We start from the raw sequence: 17,635 nt of genomic DNA on the forward strand, positions 1-17,635 counted from the left end.
CCCACAAATGTGTACCGCTGTCCTCCTCCTCCTCCCTTGGTGCAGGCTCACACTGAAACCTCCCTCACGAAGGAGGCCTGGGGCTGGCAGGAAGCAGAGCAAAGGAGGGACCCTGGCTGGCTGTGGCCCCCTTGGGACGGCTGCACTGAGCCTGTGTGAGGGCACTTGGAAGGGACAGGCATCCAGCTGGGGCTCAGGCGGTAGAAGGTGAGCAGCCTCAGGCTCTGGGCCATCCCAGAGGGTACCCAGAGTACAACCAACTCTTAATGGAGATAGCCGGGGGGTGGGGGCGGCAGGACAGACTTGTGGGCCGCCAGAGCCACTAGGACACAGCTCCTGCAGACCTAGGGCTGGGCTGAAGGCCACAGGGTGACATCAGGGAATAGCTCAGACCCACAGAGTTTAGAATACCCCATAGCAATCCAGGGTGAATCCAGGCCTTCCTGGAGGAGAGTTTTGTCGCAATTGGAGAAGAAGAGTCTGAGAAAAGGGTAGGTGGGCTCTGCCTCTAGGAAGCAAGGAGGCTGGGGCTGGGAGGTGGGCCCCAGGCTGGCCCCGAACAGAGGCTTGGGCAGTTCAGCTTACAGTCACTGGACGCTGACCTGAGTGCCTCAGCCTGACCAGAGACACAAGGCATCTCCTAAATCTGAGAAGGAGCAGAAACCCCGAAGGACCAGAGAGGATCACTTCCCAGCCACGGAGGATCGCTTCCCAGCCGTGGAGAATGGCAGCAGATGGTGGGAGGCCACCAGAGGAGGGGTGGGCCAGGGGCCCAAGACAGGCTGCCCAGGCCAGGCGTGGAGGAGGACCAGTGGGGTCCTACAGAGACACTGGACCCACCAGAGACAGGGGCAGAAAGAGGCTGACCTCAGAGACTGTGGTCACTGACTGGGGGCTTTTCTCCTGGGAAGCAGCTGAAGTCTAGGAATGTCCCCACATGGCCCTGCCTCCCTGTACAGGGCTCTGAATCCCGGGGTGTGGGAGGCCAGGGCAGCAGAAAATTGAGTGAGAGTACACAACAGAGGGACGTCTAGGCTTTTGGGAAGGGAGGTCATCAGGCTCCCCACCCATCAGACGCTATAGCGTCTGGGTGCACAGTGACCCTGGACTTGAGTTTCCCGCTGGCCCCCTCTCTCTGGCAGACCCCCTTCTTTTTCCTTGACCGCAGGCAGTTACCCCCGCCGTCCACTAAGGCTTAGCCCCATGAGTGGGGCTTCCAGTGGGAAGGGAAATGGGGAAAAGGGCACCGAGGGTCATGGCAGTGCAACGTGGGAGGAATACAGCATAGACCGTGGCCCCGTAGCTTTAAATAAGAAATTTATTGCAAATATAGAAATTGATTCTCTCCATACAGGAATCTCCGAGTTGAGGAAAACAATTTCGTGCCATTCAGTTTTAAAACAGGAAACTGAGGGGAGGGAGAGAGGCAGATATAGGGAAGAGAAAATAAAGTTAACCCCCACCCCCAAAAGAAGAAAAGGAGAGGGTTCAAGGCCCTCAGAGGAAGGAAAGGTTTGTCACACAGCAAGGGTTCACAGGTTCAGAGCCCAGGGCCTGAGCCCAGCTCTGCAGGACCCAAACCAGGTGCCCAACCACAGCCAACTTGGGGACTGGCGGCTCCGGACGGAGGGAGGGAGGGAGGGAAGGAGGGAAGGAAGTGCGGCCACCACTGCAGGAACTCCAAGCCCCTGTCCTAGCCCTGTGCTGGAGTGTGGAGTGGCAGAGGGGCAGGAGGAAGGAGGAGCAGGCCCAGACCATCCTGCCTGCCCTACAGGACCCCCTTCCTCTCCCTCCCGCTCGGCAGGACTGCCTGACCTTTAGTGAGGGCTGAGGCTGCCTCTGGAGGCAAGCAGTATGGACCCTGGTTTTGTGTTAGAGGTGGGAGGACCCAGGGTCGGGGGGGAGTGTGTCGGGATGGAATCTGAGCGTGAGTTAGAGGAGGTCCCCTCTCCTGGGGCTCAGCCACCTCCGGAGCAGCCACCTCATCAGAGAGGAGAGATGGCAATGGGGTCGGGCAAGGCTGCCCCAACCTTCACACTGGCTTCCACGGGCAAAGTAAACCCCTCAGGGCTGAGCTTCCCCAGGCTCCCCAGTGGCTTGCCCCACCCATCCACATTCATGGAAAGGGGGCTCTGCTGGGCCAGGAATGGGCAGGGGCAGAGTAGTAGGGGACAGAGGCGGGGCTTGGGGGGCAGGCAGCCACTACAACCCCACTCCCTCCAGTCTCGTGTTCACACCCACCCACCCACCCTTCTGGCTCCTCTTGTCATTCAGAGCTTGACTCCCTGTCCCCCCATCCCACAAGGGATGCTCCCTGCCCAGATTTGCCCCTCCCCACCCCATCACCCATTTTAATTTTCTGCAAAAGGCACCAGTCACTAGAGAGCATTGTGTCTATCCCTTCCCTGCACTTAGGCCCCTTATAAGCCGGGACCTGTCACTGTTGTCCCTCATTCCTGATGCCATCCCGGCCTTAGCACTGTCGCTACCTCGTTTCTTGACTCTAGCTTTCCTTTCCTCTCCTTTCCTTCTCTGCACTTCTTTTCCCCTCTCTGTTCAATTTCCAGGAGGGGGTGGGGCAGGCGACCAACTTCCAGTTGAGAACATGGATGACTCTCAGCCAGCCTGACACTCCCCACTGCTGCTGCCTTGCCCCAGCTGCCTCCCGAAGGCGATCCAGGCCTGGCCTTCCCAAGTGGGTCTTTTTACTCCCACCCTCCTCACTCCCCTGACAGCCCTTTTCCCAGACCTACCCAGACACGGGCTCCCCAGCCTGGACGCAGGCTGCCCCCACAGGCCTCCTACACTGCCCCAGGAAGGGAGCCCAGGTGAGGAATCTTTGGTGGGCAGAGAGAGACTCCTCCTGCCGTGGGGAGAAGCAAGGCCGGGACCTGTGACGAGGTTTCCCCACCAACCAGGCTTCCCTGCCTTCCTTCCAGACCTCTGTGTTTTGCTTCTGGAAGGCCATAAGCTCCAACGGAGGGTTAGCTGCACCTGCTGTGCCCTCCAGGAAGGAGCAGATCCATCATGCTACTTCCCAGAAACAGCTTCAGAGGAGATTCTCCAACAGAGGCAGGCAAGCCCAGGTGTGACCTCGTTCGGGCCCAAGGCAGGAGGCTTCCGTCCAGGGCGCAGCACCCACATGTCCTCCAGCCAGCTTGGCCCCTTGCTCCACCGAGCCCTCATCTCCCCTCCCTCCCTGTGGCCCCCCTGTCCTCCTCTCCTGGTGTCTGCCCTGCTGGCCTGCCCCAGACCAGAGCCCAGCTCCACCATGCTCATCACCATCACAAACCCAGACCTTACATGGCAGCGTTTTGTGAATACTTCCTGCCTGCCTGGGAAAAACTCGTCCTGAGCAGGATTCGGGACACAGATGCAGGCCAGCCTCGGGGTGGGCTCTGGCCTGGCCGGGAGGCCAGAGACCCGAGTTTAGACCCTGCTCGGCCTCACAAAGAATCATGTGAACTGGGTCTTCAAGGCCAGTTCCCCCGGTGGATGGTCAGAGTCCTGCTCTTTAGAAGGGCCCCTGTCCCCGCAGTCAGAGAGTCTGAGGTTTTGATAGATATCTTCCCGCAGGAAGGATGGGGAAATGGTAAGCCCGGGCCCCCAACTCCTGCTGCCGGGAACCCTCCCTGGGGCCCACCCCAGGCGTGCTCCTTCTTCCCACGGGTTCCTTTCTCAAAGCCCCACAGCCTCTGCATGAAGCCCCCCAAGAAGCCTCAAGCTCCTGGCCTCCTATACTCAGCAGTGTGACTGATCCTCCACCCCAGCTGGCCAGCCAAGTCACCAGGCCCCTGTCTGGGAGCCCTGACTTCCTCATCTGCAAAACGGGAACAAGCGGGACTGACAGACAGTCCCTTCCACCGGGACACAAGCCCTTGAGGAGGCTTCCCTGGGGCTGCCCTCCCTGGCATGGAGGAGGGGAAGGAACTAGGGACAAGGGAGGTGGCAGTGGAGAGAGGGAGAGAGGAAGGGAGGTGGCACTTGGGCCCAATGCTCGAAACACAGGAGGTGGGTGTGGGGCAGGGCTGTGTCTTGGTGGCACCTGTTTTGGGTCTGTTTTTGCAGAGCTGACCCCTCCCTGGGTTTCAAGAGCTGCTCGTCAGATCACAACAGACGGAATGTGGGAAAGGAGGGCATCAGAGAGGGGGCGGGGGAGTCTGGACAAACTGGCACATACACGACAGATGTTTGCTCAGAAAAATACAGTAAAATCGTCATGCAAATATAACAGGGAGTCTGCTTCCTCACACCCCTGGCTTCTCTGCCTGCTTGCTTTTCTCAGTTGTGCCGACTGGGTGTGAGGAGGGGTTGGGGGGCAGGTTTTGGGGGCCGGGGGAGGGAGGTCTGCTCCGCGCATCCATGCCGCCCCCTCCCCTCCTCGCCCCGGGAGAACAGTCTTTTCTTTGCAAACGTCACTCTCAAAGTGAGCCCTGGGCTTTGTTCACCCAAAGTTGGTGTGAGAGAGGTGCTCAGCTGAGCCCAAGCCTCCTAGCCCTCTGCTGTCCTCCCCCACCCCCTGCCCCCAGCAGGAAGGTCGTTGGGGTCCCCTAGGGGATGGCACTAGCTTTCCTGGTCAGAGCCCCTCCCCACCAACAGTGCCGGTCTTGGTGCCACTCCAGTGCCTACCCTCACCCCTCAGTCACACTCCCCAAATCTCAGGAAACCCATGTGGGCCACAGGCCCAAGACTGGAGGTCTCCGGCAGGGCCGTGGGGAGAGCCAAGGCCCCCCCATGCTGAGGTGGGTGGGAGCCAAGGGACACGTTGCTAGGCAGGCAAAGCTGCTAGTACAAGCGTTCCCACACCCCACTGGCCCAGCTCCCACCCAGAGGTGAAGGATGATGGACTTCAGCCCATCAGCATCCTGACTGGTCAAGACCCCAGTATCAGGACCCCAGATTTGCCTCCCAAAAGAGCTGGCCCCAGGAGCTGCTGCCAGGCTGGGCCTCCCTCACCACCCTCACCACCCTCTGCCACCGCCTACACGGACAGAGAACGCCAGAGCCCAACGGTCACTCTGGGCACCAACTGCCAGGCACAGGGTTACCATGGTGACAGAGGCCGCCTGGGAGGGGGCAGGGCGCCACGAACCCAACCTGCTCCCCGCCCCTCTCAGGTGGGGGCCTCACTGTTTGTGCTTTGTTTGATGTTGGGTGGGGGGTCAGAAAAAGGGGAGTGGCCATTGCCATGGAAACATGGGAGCCCATCTGGCCAGGGGGCCAGGCCTGGATGAGCAGCCCAGAGTGGGTGGGTAAGAAAGCCCTCCTTCCCCGGGTGGGCAGCTGAGACAGGAGCCGAGATCCCACGATGGGGTCGGGCAGGTGGGGACGCAGGCCATGGGGACAGGCAGGAAGTCCCCCCATGACAGCTCCTCCCTGCAGCCCCCCAGGCATCACAGTGCACCGCTGCCCTTCTGCAGTGGGCAGGGGTCTCGGAGGACCAGAGAAGCTGAGGCCGGGGACCTGCACCTGAGATGTCCTGGTAGCTGGCCTGCCCGCCACACGCCCTACTCTTCCCAGGCCACGTGGAAGACGCTTGAAGTGGGCTGGTGGAATGTCGCCCTGCCTCGGCTCCTTTCCCGTCAACGGGACCCTCTCCCTTCTCCTGGGCGCTGGCGTAGGGGGCAAAAGCCCCCCAGGATTCTGAATCACAGCTGCACGCTCTGGGGGCACTGTCATGTGGCTTTCTAGGAAGAAAAAGCACTGCCTGATTCTCAAGTCCCTCAGCCCCAAGGGGAGAACTTCAGAAAGGGATGTAGGGTGGGTGGAAGGCGGGAAGGGGTCCACAAGGGAGCTGCAGGGGGTCTGGGACAGGACTGGGCTGGGAAGTTGGGGGACTTGAGGCTAAGCTGCTGTGTGACCCTGGGGTTGTCAACTCCCTTCTCTGGGCCTCAGTTTTCCCCTCTCTAAAGTGGAAGGAGACATTGCCCATTGTCTGTCTAATGCTAAATCTGCAGGTGACTTGACCCCCAGCTTGGGAGGGGACCCTCTCCCTACCCCAGAGGGGCTTCAGTCCCTCTCTACCCGAGCCTTCTTGGTCCCCACACCTGTTTCTAGCCCCAGACCCCCAGACCCCACACCCTCTCTTGGCTTCCTTCCTCCCCACGCCGGCCCCCGGCCCTGCACACCCCAGCAGAGTCCCTGGGCAGCACAGTAGACGACTGGTTTCGGTATCAGTTTGTAAACTTTAAGGAAAATGTGTCTCTGTTTTCCTGTCCGTTATTGTCGGATGTTGGTTTGTTCACAGTCGGGTGGTGGTCAGGTGTGTGTGTGCGTGCGTGCGTGCGGGTCTGCATGTGCGTCCTCTCCTGGGCCTCGGCCCCCGAGTCTGCTCCCCGCCCTGGCCGCCTGGACCCTTCCCCCAAAGGGCCCCCAGCCCTCTGGCTCCGACCTCACCAGGGAGGAAGGGGGGTCACAGCTTCTGCTGGGCCGAGACCCCCTTCCAGTAATCGAGGATGTCATGCAGATCCTCATCCTTGGCAAACTGGACCTTCTTGCGCAGGGCGTGACCAGCGGCCATGTACACCTCCTCCCGGTGGTGCTTCTTGTAGGGCCGGAAGCGCTCCCAGATCTTGTGCGTGCTCTCGGATGAGTACTCAGGGCTGGAGGAGTACCCTGAGTAGTAGTGTCTGGGGGAGAGCTGTGAGTAGGCGGAGTCACGCTTGGAGCGGGTCAGCGGCTTGAGGAAGGACACGCGCTGGCTCAGGCTGTCGGCGCCCTCCTCGTAGTACAGGGCGGGAAAGCTGTGCCGGTGTTCACTGCAATGGTAGGCTGGCTTCACCTCCAGGTGGTGGATGCCGCCGCCCCCGCCGCTGCCCCCACCACTGCCCGCCGGCACCAGTGGGAGCCGGTCCAGCGGGCTGTTGAGGGGGCTGCCCTTCTCGATGTACTTGGAGTCGCCCTTGGCCAGCCCTGTGGCGGCCGGATGGTCGGGCACGTCCAGGCTAAAGACCTTGGCGCTCTTGATGGAACCACTGGACGACACGCTGCAGGTCTTGCGGGTCACGGCCGCGTCGGCGCTCAGCTGGCGCTGTAGTGGGTGGTGGGAACTCTCCTTGTAGGGAGGTGAAAGGAAGCTGGGCCGCTCCAGGGCCCCGGGGGCAGTGGCTGAGGAGGCGGCAGCAGCTGCAGGGAGGGACTGGCACTCGAAGGCCAGCTCGGGGTCCCCACTGCCACTGCCGCCTCCCAGAAAAGAGGCCGAGTCCAGTTTGAGGGCATCGATGCAGTTGTTAATGATCTGGTTGACCTTGTCCACCTCCTTGGCAATGGTGGAGATCTCTGCAGCAGAGCCCTGGCCATTCTCGAGGTCCGGGAGGTCATCCTCGGGCCGAGCCAGACCATCCCCACCGGCGCCTGTGCGCACCTCGATATAGTTGCCTTTGGTGGCCACCTTGGGCGTGTCCAGCCCAGCCTCCAACCCCTTGGCGGCGGGCAGCTTCTCCCCGATCATGGAAGGGATGGAGGCCATGCGAGACACGGGCAGCACGGGAGGCTCGCCCAGCTTCTGGGCGGCATGCACAATGGAGCCAGCATCCACATCAGCTCCATAGCGCATCTCCAGGATGGTCTTCTTGACATTGACGGACTTCTGCTTCTCCTCCTGCATGCGCCGCTTGCGCAGGCAGTAGTACACGGCTCCCAGCACGATAACCATGCCGAAGAGGCAGCCCAGGATGGTCATGATGTAGTGGGTCGTGGTGGAGGTGCTGGGCGCCAAGTCTCCGGGGACGGGGTCCCGCGTGGTGAAGGTCAGGCAGGTGTGGTTGAAGCGGCGGCTGTTGCGCAGCGAGGTCACGCAGAAGGTGTACTCCGTGTGCGCCCGCAGTTTGTCCAGCGTCACGATCTCCTTCTTGTTCTTCAGGGTCATGACGTCGGAGAAGTAGCTGTTGTTGTACTGCACCAGGACGTACATCTTGCTGTAGGGGTGTGGGATGATGACCACCAGGGTGGCCGAGGTGAACGTGACGTGGTGCAGCTTGATGGCGGGCCCTGCCGACGCATCCGTGGTGGACGAGGCTGGTGGCTCCACCGAAAGGATCTCATCGGGGTTGAAGCCCGAGTTCTCGTCCGGCTCCCTCTGGGCGTCAGTGGAGTAGGGCGTGGGGTGGCTCACGGGCCGGGCGGGCAGTGAGCCGTTCCGGCACTTGGCCTGGAGTACGGTGATGGCGTTGAGGCTGTGGTAGGGCCGGGGCACCAGCAGCGGGTAGCCGGCAAACTCCCGCGGCGACTCGCACTGCAGGCGGTCGTAGTTCTTGGTGACGTTGTTGAAGACCACGAGCCAGGCCAGGAAGCCGAAGAGATCGCACTCACAGTTGAAGGGGTTGCCGGCCAGCTCACACACCATCAGGCTGGCGAGGCTGGCAAAGGTGGCGCCGTCCAGGCGGCTGAGGCGGTTGGAGGACAGGTCGATGCTGATGAGGCTCGGGCACTCGGAGAAGGCGGTGGGCGTCACCACCTCGATGAGGTTGTGCTGGACAAAGAGGAACTGCAGGCGGCTCATGCCGCGCAGCATGCCCTCCGTCAGGTTGCTAAGCTTGTTGTAGCCCAGCTGCAGGACCTGCAGGCTCGACTGGCCCAGGAAGGCACCGTCCTCGATGTAGGAGATCTCGTTCTTGGTGAGGTTGAGGTCGGTGAGGTTCCCAAAGCGGTTAAGTGAGGAGTAGAGCACGGCTTTGAGCTTGTTCTCGTTGAGCCGCAGGTCATGCACGGTGCTGTTGATGTGCTGCGGGATGGTCTCGTAGGGCGGCTGGTTCTGGCTGCAGATGGCCAGCCACACGTAGCCCTTGTCGCCCTCAATGAGCCAGCAGTCGGCACTCACGGCACCCGGCCGGCACACGCACAGCAGCGCCGCCGCCCACAGCCCCAGGCGCAGCATGGCGCTGGCCTTGGAGTGAGGGGCCGGGGCAAGGCAGGGGGTGCCTAGCGGCCAGAGACTGGGGCTGGCAGTACAGTCCTCCCTGGGGCCGCCACCATCTTGGGGGCAACCCCCAGCACGGGGGCCCCAGGCAAGGTGGGTACAGCTAGTGCCAACTGCTGGGGGCCTTCTAGGGTGCTACAGCAGGCACTAGGCCTGGCTGGGGCTGGGGGCCCCACGGCAGGGTTGCTCCTTGTCTCCTGCTAGGAAGGTGCAAGAGTTCTCAGGGCTTGACTTCCTCTCCCTCCTCCTCCTCCTCCTCCTCCTCCTCCTCCTCCTCCTCGTCTTCCTCCTTGGCTTCTGGGCTCAGAACTTCAGACGATTCCCACAGGAAGCTGGAGAGTGCCGCACTGAGCAGGGAGTGAGAGAGATGGGGGCAGGAAGGAAGAGACCCATCTGCACCTGGTTCCTGAAAGGCAGCATCGAGAGTGGGTGACAGATCAGTGTGAGGGCTCAGAGCAGCCCTGTCAAGCTCCAGCGCAGGCCCCCCAGCCCTTCTCCACACCCCGTCCCAGGGCCTCTGTGCCAGCAAGCACTCCGGGGTCTCTGTTACATCAAAGAAGCGGGGTTGGTGGGCGGCAAGAGGCAGGAGGGGGCCCAGGGGCTGGGATGGAGGGAGACAGAAGAATAGTGGGAGTAGGGGCAGAGTCTGAGGACCATGGGCACAGAAGGGACACCAGAGAGAAACAGGTGGGCACAGGTGCAGACACACCCCCCCCCCAGCACCCTGGAGACCACGCTCATCCCCCCACCTGCACAGAGACCCACATGCCCCCACATGAGCCAGACCTCCATGGCATGCACACACAGACAGCTACACACACACACGAGCACACCTACAATCTGCACACGACAAGCAGGCGCATACACACATGTCCACGTACCCAAGCGGGTACCCCTGAATCCAGATAAAGAATTAAGAAGCCCAGCAAAATGCCTCCTTTCCTCCAGGCCCAAAGATAAATAATTCATTTGTTGTGTAACTGCTCTTGTTCCAAAAATAATTCCCTTGTCTCAGCTTCCATGGGGGAGGGGGAGTAGAACATCGCAGCTGTGGGGCCCCCCAAGCAGGGGGACGCAGAAGCCAGGGTCTCCCACAGTGGGAGGGCATGGGGAGAGCTCACCGCACAGGCAGAGCAGAGACAAGGGAAAGAAAGGCAAGCCTCTGGGAGGCCAGAGGTGCCCCAGTATCATCTCCCCAAAGTGCCTTCCCTGGCACACCTTGATCCTTGGGAGGGGGCCAGCCTTCTGGAATAGCATGGCTGAGGCCCAGCTCCCCTTCCATGGCTGGAGAGTCAGAAGCCCAGAGAGGGACAGAGATTTGCCCCAACTAACACAGCACAGCCTGGACCAGGATCAAGGTTCCCAAGGCACTGAGCCCAAGCCAGAAGTCAGGAGGCCTGGAGCCCCACATCGACTCAGCCCTGTCAGCTAGGTAAACCACAACATCTTCTGAGTCTATTTCCACAGCTACAAAGTCGGTCCCTTTCCGGCCCATTTGATGGGGGAGAAGAAGCAGGGGACTCACGCTGCCCATTTCCAAGATGCAGAAGGGCAGGGAGGCACCACGGGGGTCACAGCAGCAGACCATCTGCATCAACCCTCACTTTCCAAGTGGGGAAACTGAGCCACAGACTCAGGGGAGATTTGGCCAGGTTGCCCAGCAAGCTGGACACAGCCCCTTGGACAGACCCCAGCCCCAGCCCCTACCCTGTGCTCTCAACTATGGAAACAGCCCAGCAGGGGCCAGGGATGTGAAGATTAGGTCTGAGAAATCCACGTTTGGACACAGAAAGTCAGAGACTTTTCACAAGAGCCACCTCTGCCTCTCTCTCCTCCTCCTCCTGGGAAAGTCCAGGAAAGAGCACTTAAAACAATTTTTAAACCTTTGCCATTAAAGCAAAACCAATTTACAGCACTGAGCCCCAGAGGGCTGGAACAGAGGAAAGGGAAATGGGTGCGGAGGCGGGGTTAATCCCACAGGAAGTCCGAGGTGGGGATGGTGAGAGGTGAACAGGGAGTCCAGATGGTCCGCTGGACTAAAGGCTGACGCTACGTCAGAGGCTGTGATGATCTGGACCTCTGAGGCCAGCTTCACACCTCCCCAGTCGCTACAGAACCAGCTTGGGGGTGCCACAAGGCAGCCAGGCAGCAAGGGGTGCCCAGGCAGCAGACAGCAGCTCTGTCCTTGGCTGTGCTATGCAAAGGTCTCAGGGCTGCAGAGACCTTGGCCCCCGTCCAGCATGGCCACCGGATCCTAGGGCACCCCAGGCCAGTTCTATTCCTCTCTGAGCCTCAGTTTCCCCTCCCACAGGTAGCAAGGTTGTACTGGAATTGCTTGCCACTTCAGAGATCCACGAGCCGGCCTGTCAGAGGACCCTCGTCTGCTCCAATGCAGTCCCTCCTCCTCATCGGGGAATGTCTGGGGACCGCATTTGTATGCAGGTGCACACGCAGGTGGCTCAGAGTGCTGATGCTGGGGTGTGCTGACGTGTACAAGTCAAGGATGTGCGGGCAGGCGCGTGTGCACACGTCCCGTGCATCCGCTGCGGGGGTACGTGCTTGTGTGTGGAGGGGCGGGAAGGTATGCGTGTCAGGGACGTCCCAGGGAACGCAAGCACCCATCTATGTTATAGTTGGCATGTTTAAGTACATGTGTGTTCTGTGTGTTCTACACGTGTGTGTGCCTACGTGCAACTCCAGCCCCTCTCTTCACATCTGAGTTGCTCAAACCAGCATCCCCACAGCCAGACCCAGGGTATTGGGCAAAGTGAAGCCGTCTGGAGCCCTGGGAAAGCCCAGGCCCTGCCGAAGGATGGGAGGACGCTGAGCGTGGAGGGGCGTGAGAGAAGACGCCCACGTGGGAGGGGAGCTAGCCCCCCCACTAGCTCTTCCCAAACAGTCCAGGGTGGGCAGAGGCCCTCCGTGCCCCAACCCCAGCCACTCGGAGCTCTGCCCACCTGAGCCTCAAGGTGACCTGTCTGTGGCCCTCGCTCCTCTTCCTCCTGGTCTCCAGGATGGCTTGGGCTGGAACCAGCTGCCACCCACCCCCGTGACTCAGATGGAGCTGGGAGGAGGCTCCCATCGCCCTGTCCCAGGTGCATCAGCTGCCCGGTCCCCATCCCGGGCTGCCTGCCTGCCTGCCACCCGTGGAGACCTGACACAGCCACGGAAGGAACAGAGAGGCCGAGGCAGAGAAGGCGCTGACAGCAGCACTTGGCCCCTGGCCCAGCTGCTCACACACTCAAGGTGTGGAGGGTGGGGACGCCAGCCTGTCCTCTCAGGTCTGAGGCTGAGGGTCCAGTGGTCACATGGCCAAAGTCATGCCCTTCCCCTCCTCCCATGAGGGTGGTCCTCCCACACACACAGCAGGGGGGACACGGCAGCACCCCACATACCCAGGTGGTGAGAGACGGGAAGAAGGGGGGCGCTGCAGGGAGGAGGCGAGCACTGAGAATGGTGTAAAAGCAAAAATATTAAGACAGCTGAGCAGAGACAGACAGAGGAGGAGAGAAAAGGAGAAAGCGCGTCTGAGACAGAGGCACCGATGGTAGTGAGCTATCTAGATGATGGATGGGGGGGGCGGGGGACATGGACACCTGCTTCCCTTCCCCGGCCCAGAGGCCAGGGAGACAATTGACACCTGGTCTGGCTGAACCACCGGAATGCAGCCTGTGACCAGCCCAGAGGGAAGGGGGAGCGGCGGAAGCAGCTGTGGGGCACAGAGGCCTCTTCTGCCCAGAGCCTTGGTGGCACAGCCCAGGAGGGGTGCAGCCATGCAGGCAAGCAGGCATTGAGGGGTGGCGTGTTCCAGCAAAGAGCAGTCCGCCCTGGCCTGACTGGACCCTTCCCCTAGAGCATTTCCCCATTCAGGTCCCAAGTGCCCCAGCAGCAGCTGTCTTTAAGGGGCGCTCTCTCCTTCCACCACAGAAGAAACAGCTGCACAGCCAGGGTGCATGCCGTTATCGGGGGCTCCTGGTCTGCAGGTTGCATGCTGTATGACATCCCCTCTCATGGGGACATTTGTGGGCAGAAAGGAGAGTCAGTGAGACCCCACAGCCCTTGCTGCTCTGAGGGCAGAGCTGGTGGTGCAGGGGTCTCAGTTCAGAGCTGGGCAGGACCGCAGACCCCAGAGTCACTCTAGGCAAATGCCTCCCCTCTCCAGGTAGTCAGCTGCCCAGTGATCCCGCTGGGTTTGTGCCCTTTCCGCCCGGGTGCTCCAAGGTCCCGGGCCCCTCTCTGGACTCAGAACTGAGAAGACAAGGGAGTCCTGGATCAGCCCCACCCCTGCCGCCCTCAGAGGGCAAGCCTGGCACAATGCCTGGCCTCTGTGAACGACAGCCGCTGTTGTTAACGGGGGTTTTATCGTTATTTCTTCACAACCCTCATCACCCAAGATCAGGGTTCCCCTGGACTCAAGCTCGCTGAACCTCGGGGTCACGTCCTCTTGGCCCCCTACTATAGGCTGACTCCCAAGCTTCCCTGTCAGAGGAGCGTCTGCACCCCCGACCCGGGGACAGCCCCCACTGCACTGTGGTGTGTGGGAGGGGCTGAGGGGGTTGGGCTAACTCCTCAGGGTGGATGAGAGGGTGGACAGAGCGAGGCCAGCTGGGGATGCAGTCAGCGGAGGTCAGCAGGGAAGATGAAGGTCCCATCAGCTGCGAGACCCTGGGTGAGCTGCAGGCCCTCTCCGAGCCTCAGTTTCTCCCCATGTGGCCAGGTGAGTACCACCCGGCTCCCAGAGTTCCCTGAAATCCCAAGACATGACAGACACACACACGCTCAGTCCAGGGCAGGAGGCCCCACAAACGCACCACCCCAGGCTCCCACTTGTGTGGCCACACTCTTGCAGGGACACCCGTCAGCTCCAGGAGCAGGTGGGGAAAGCTCGGTCTGGCCTCCCAGGAGCAGGGACGTGAGGCTCGGCCAGGGAAATCTCATTTGCAGCAGCTCATAAGCCCTGGCACGGGCTCTTCCCTGAGCCAGGCTGGCCAAGGCTCCCGGAGGTGTCATTGTCACCGTCCATGTCAATGCCATTACTGAGGATTAGGAGGACGGAGGACTTCTGGGGCCCAGCCAGATCTCTCAGGCAGGCAGCCACCTCACCCCTCACTGCTGGAACCCTAGCACCAGGCCAGGAACTCCGCCCTCAGGGACAAAGTCTGCCACCCCCTGGGGAAAAGACTCAAGGTGGGGGTCTGAACACTGGTCTTGTCACCGCCTGGAGCTCCCTGGGCCTCAGTTCCTCGTCTGTAAAGTGGGAGGATTATACCTTCGCCATGGAATGACCGTTCGGTAAGTTAACTGTTTGGATTTCCAGCGCAATGAGCCCTTGCTTCAGGGCATGGATGGTGCGAGGAAGGGTCCTGGGATCGAATGCTGAGCTGTGTGACATCAGGCACATTCCCTAACTCCTCTGGGCTTCAGTCTCCTGGCCTCTAAGATAGTCATATACCCTTTGTCCAATGCTCCTTTGTGTCTTGACATTTGACGTTCCTTGAATCTGGTATCAACCCCACACAGCTGGCGCTGTCAGCCTCATCGTACAGATGAGGAGACGAAGGCTCTCTCCTCCCTGGCTTCCCTCCAAAGAGCTGGGACCATGGCAGGGGCGGGACATACACTGGACCAGTCTACTGGGTTTTCTGCCCCTGTCAGAGGAAAGGTGCAAGGGGGAGTTGTCCACAAGCCTCGAGAGACTTCGATGTTTCCATCAATCAGGAAGTACTGATTCCAGGCCAGCTGCGCTCCTCAAACCCCTAGGCACACTCCCACCCCAGGACCTTTGCTCTTCTCTCTGCCTGGAATGTTCTTCCCCCAGAATCCCCATAATCCACTTCACTGAGATCTCTGCTCAATCGCTCCCTACCCCTGACCCCTGCCTTCTCTGGCCTCCCAGTCTGAGATAACTCACTCTTCACCCAACCCAGGCTTCAGTCCCCTGACAGCAGCCAGCACCACCTGATGTCACTTAGTTCATCATTGCCTTGCCTTGCCCCATCCCCAGAAGAGCAAAGCAGGATTTGACCTTGTTCCCTGCTGTAACCCCCACGTCTAGAACAGGGTCAGACATCCAGCAGGTTCTCGGGACGTGCTGTGTGGAATGAGAGCTCCAGGCTAGGGATGCGAGGGAGATCCTGGAGCCCCTGACTTCACTGAGTCAGAATCTTCAATATCAGAGGGAGAAGCCTCCCTGTGATGGGGCACAAAATGTACCGAGCCTTCCTTTTGGCCTCACCACCCTCCTTATGCCTCCCATTTTATAGGCAAGGAACTGAGACTCAGAGAGGTGCAGTGATGCGCCCAAGACCACACAGCCAAGAACCCAGGCCAGCCTGAGCTCGTGGAAACAGCAGACTTTCCAAGGCTCCTCCCTGGGAGATGTCCCATCACCTGCCGACCTCCAGTGACAGGGCTCTCAGCACCCACCTGAAGCTACTGGTTCTCCTTTTTTTTTTCCCTTTGCTCACTGCAGCCTCCACCTCCCGGGTTCAAGTGATTCTCCTGTCTCAGCCTCCCAAGTAGCTGGGACTACAGGCACGCGCGATCACATCCAGCTAATTTTTGTATTTTTAGTAAAGATGGGGTTTCACCATGTTGGCCAGGATGGTTTCCATCTCTTGACCTTGTGATCTGCCCGCCTCGGCCTCCCAAAGTGCTGGGACTACAGGCATGAGCCACTGTGCCCGGCTTTTTTTTTTTTTCCAGACAGAGTCTAGCTAGCCGTCACCCAGGCTGGCATGCAGTGGCACAGTCTCAGCTCACTGCAACCTCTGCCTCTCAGGCTCAAGCAATTCTCGTGTCTCAGCCTCCCGAGTAGCTGGAACCATAGGCTCACGCCACCACGCCCAGCTAATTGTTTTGTATTTTTGGCAGAGATGGGGCTTTACCATGTTGCCCAGGCTGGTCTTGAACTCCTGAGCTCAAGTGATCCACCCACCTACACCTACTAAGGTGCTGGGATTACACCCAGCCATCGCACCCGGCCCTGATTCCCTTCTTGAACAGCTACGATTGCTAGAAAATTCTTCTATTACAAAGCCAAGTCTGGCTCCTTGTGCTTCTGTTCATGGCTGCCACCTTACTCTCTGGAGCCACTAGGGACAAGGCCAGTACCCCATAAAGACCCTTCTGACATCTGCTGGTCTGTTATCGCTGTTTATACAAGCTAAACAGCACCGCGTCCTCTACCTGCTCTTCTACGCTATGGTGTCAAGTCCCTCCTGCCCTTGGGTACAGCTGCCCCGGTCATGCTTACTGTCAAGGTCCCTCTTACAATGTGTTGCCTGGAACCAAGCACCAGTGCCAATGCGTTCGGAGCAGGATCAGCTCCAGAGGCCTCCACCTCCCTCGGCTGGGCTCCCTGCTTCTGTTCATGCAGTGACAGTAAGGAGGGACCAGCGTCATGTCCTCACCTTGTCCTAGATGTCAACCAAACCCCCAGGCCCCTTCACACACACGGCCAGGCAGCCCTGGTGCCCTCTCAAGGTCCTCGGGCAGCTCTGGGCAGTATCTGTTTAGGTCTCTTCCAAGGTGCTGGGTGTTCATCCACCCCCATTCAATCATGTCTTGTTGGTCTCAGCCCTGCACACCAGCTGCTCTGGGTCCCGGGGGAGCTGGCTCCTGCCCCTCACTGCCTTGGCACCTGCTCCGGGCTCTGTGTCATCCTGCACTGGGTGAGCAGGCCATGACTGCATCTGTGTCACAGGGAAACAGGGACCAGGCCCGGGCGAGGGGCCCTGCCTGCAGTTTAGCCCTGGGCTGGGTGAGGCATGCGGCCCAAGCAGCCGCACACTGCCCATGTTTCTTACGCGTTCCACGTATATTCCCTGAACACCTACTATGCGTCTGGTCCTGGGGCAGACAGATTTGCCTCCCCTTCACTAAGCTGCCTTCTTACTCAAAAGAGCTTAACAAGAACGACACAGCACCAACAGCTGACAGCCAAGGCGTCAGGGGCTCTGCAAGGCCTTGGTGCTTGGGACGCGCATCTCCAGGTGTAACCTCATCCAAAGAAGGGGCCTGGGGCTGGGCCGCTGGGCCCAGTGTGACCTCGGGCAAGTCAGCACCTCACTTCCCTGGGCCTCAGTTTCCTCATCTGTTTGGAGGAAAACCACAGTACACGCATGTCTCTGGTTTGCTGAGCCACCCCAAAGCCCTGTCACCTGCCCACCGTGTCACCACCCATGGCTCACCTGGTCCCCGTGCTTCCCCTGCTCACAGGGTGCCACAGTCATCTTTAGTACCTACTCCGTGTCCAAGCCTTGGTGGAAGGAGAGAGGCAGGGGGTGAAGGGTTTTACCAAAGGGCTTGGCCTTGGCAAACCACCCCATGGCCCGACAGGAGAGGCCTGAGCCTGGTTCTGGAGGCAGCTGTAACCGCACGGCCCGTGAGCAGGGCCCACTCCCTGGCAAACCCCCAGCCCACCCACCACCAAGCACCTGGGGACAGGATTGTCCCACAGCCAAGGATGACCGATGACCTGTGTTTAAAAACCCACCTCCTGGCTTTCCCAGAATTCTCCAGGCTACTCGAGACTGCCTCCCTCACCCGCTCTCTCCCCAGCCTGGCCTTTACCTCTCCTCCCCTGGATCCCACCTCCTCCATGGACTCTGCCTCTCACACCTGACCCCTGGCCTCACCCCATTTGACCCCACCTACTCACCCCCCACGACCTCTAGCCACTCCCCACTTGCCCTTGCCTGACCCTGCCTCCCCCAC

At 60.3% G+C, this 17,635-nt stretch overlaps 3 protein-coding genes across 8 annotated transcripts in view; 1 reads left to right on the forward strand and 2 right to left on the reverse strand.

Annotated features, from left to right (window-relative positions):
• LOC105464490 (extracellular leucine rich repeat and fibronectin type III domain containing 2) overlaps positions 1-17,310 on the reverse strand; it is a 32,175-nt gene extending 14,865 nt beyond the window's left edge. The window contains exon 1 of the mRNA XM_071080540.1: positions 1-17,310. This exon is cut by the window's left edge and continues 13,933 nt beyond it. Within this exon, the coding sequence (XP_070936641.1) occupies positions 6,413-8,875 (2,463 nt within the window). The 5' untranslated portion in view covers positions 8,876-17,310 and the 3' untranslated portion in view covers positions 1-6,412.
• The window catches only part of LOC105464488 (stimulated by retinoic acid gene 8 protein-like), an 88,637-nt gene that overhangs the window by 27,314 nt on the left and 43,688 nt on the right, over positions 1-17,635 (reverse strand). The window contains exon 4 of one of the 5 annotated variants that reach the window (XM_071080543.1): positions 9,138-9,323. The exons of 2 other annotated variants lie outside the window; for them this stretch is intronic. In XM_071080543.1, coding sequence (XP_070936644.1) covers positions 9,138-9,323 — 186 coding nt within the window. Of the gene's footprint in view, positions 1-9,137; positions 9,324-17,635 lie in introns of those variants that run through there. 2 more of the 5 variants (XM_071080542.1, XR_011614131.1) reach the window with 2 other exon arrangements.
• Positions 5,119-15,316, forward strand: LOC105464489 (uncharacterized). 2 transcript variants are annotated; one of them, XM_071080545.1, is made up of 4 exons: positions 5,119-5,248; positions 11,229-11,468; positions 11,931-12,163; positions 15,181-15,316. In XM_071080545.1, the coding sequence occupies exons 1-4, from the start codon at positions 5,189-5,191 to the stop codon at positions 15,251-15,253; spliced, it is 606 nt and encodes a 201-aa protein (XP_070936646.1). In that variant the 5' UTR covers positions 5,119-5,188; the 3' UTR covers positions 15,254-15,316. The 2 variants fall into 2 exon arrangements, with proteins under 2 accessions (XP_070936646.1, XP_070936645.1); XM_071080544.1 differs by lacking the exon at positions 15,181-15,316 and adding an exon at positions 14,235-14,346.

Source organism: Macaca nemestrina, chromosome 15, assembly GCF_043159975.1.
Source record: "Macaca nemestrina isolate mMacNem1 chromosome 15, mMacNem.hap1, whole genome shotgun sequence".
Lineage (NCBI taxonomy): Eukaryota > Metazoa > Chordata > Mammalia > Primates > Cercopithecidae > Macaca > Macaca nemestrina.

Coding starts and splice junctions, on each gene's coding strand:
- LOC105464489 (XM_071080544.1), top strand. CDS start 5,189: ATGGAAACATGGGAGCCCATCTGGCCAGGGGGCCAGGCCTGGATGAGC. Junction 5,249..11,228: donor GGATGAGCAGCCCAGAGTGG/GTGGGTAAGAAA, acceptor CCCCTCCCACAG/GTAGCAAGGTTGTACTGGAA. Junction 11,469..11,930: donor CCCGTGCATCCGCTGCGGGG/GTACGTGCTTGT, acceptor CCTGGTCTCCAG/GATGGCTTGGGCTGGAACCA.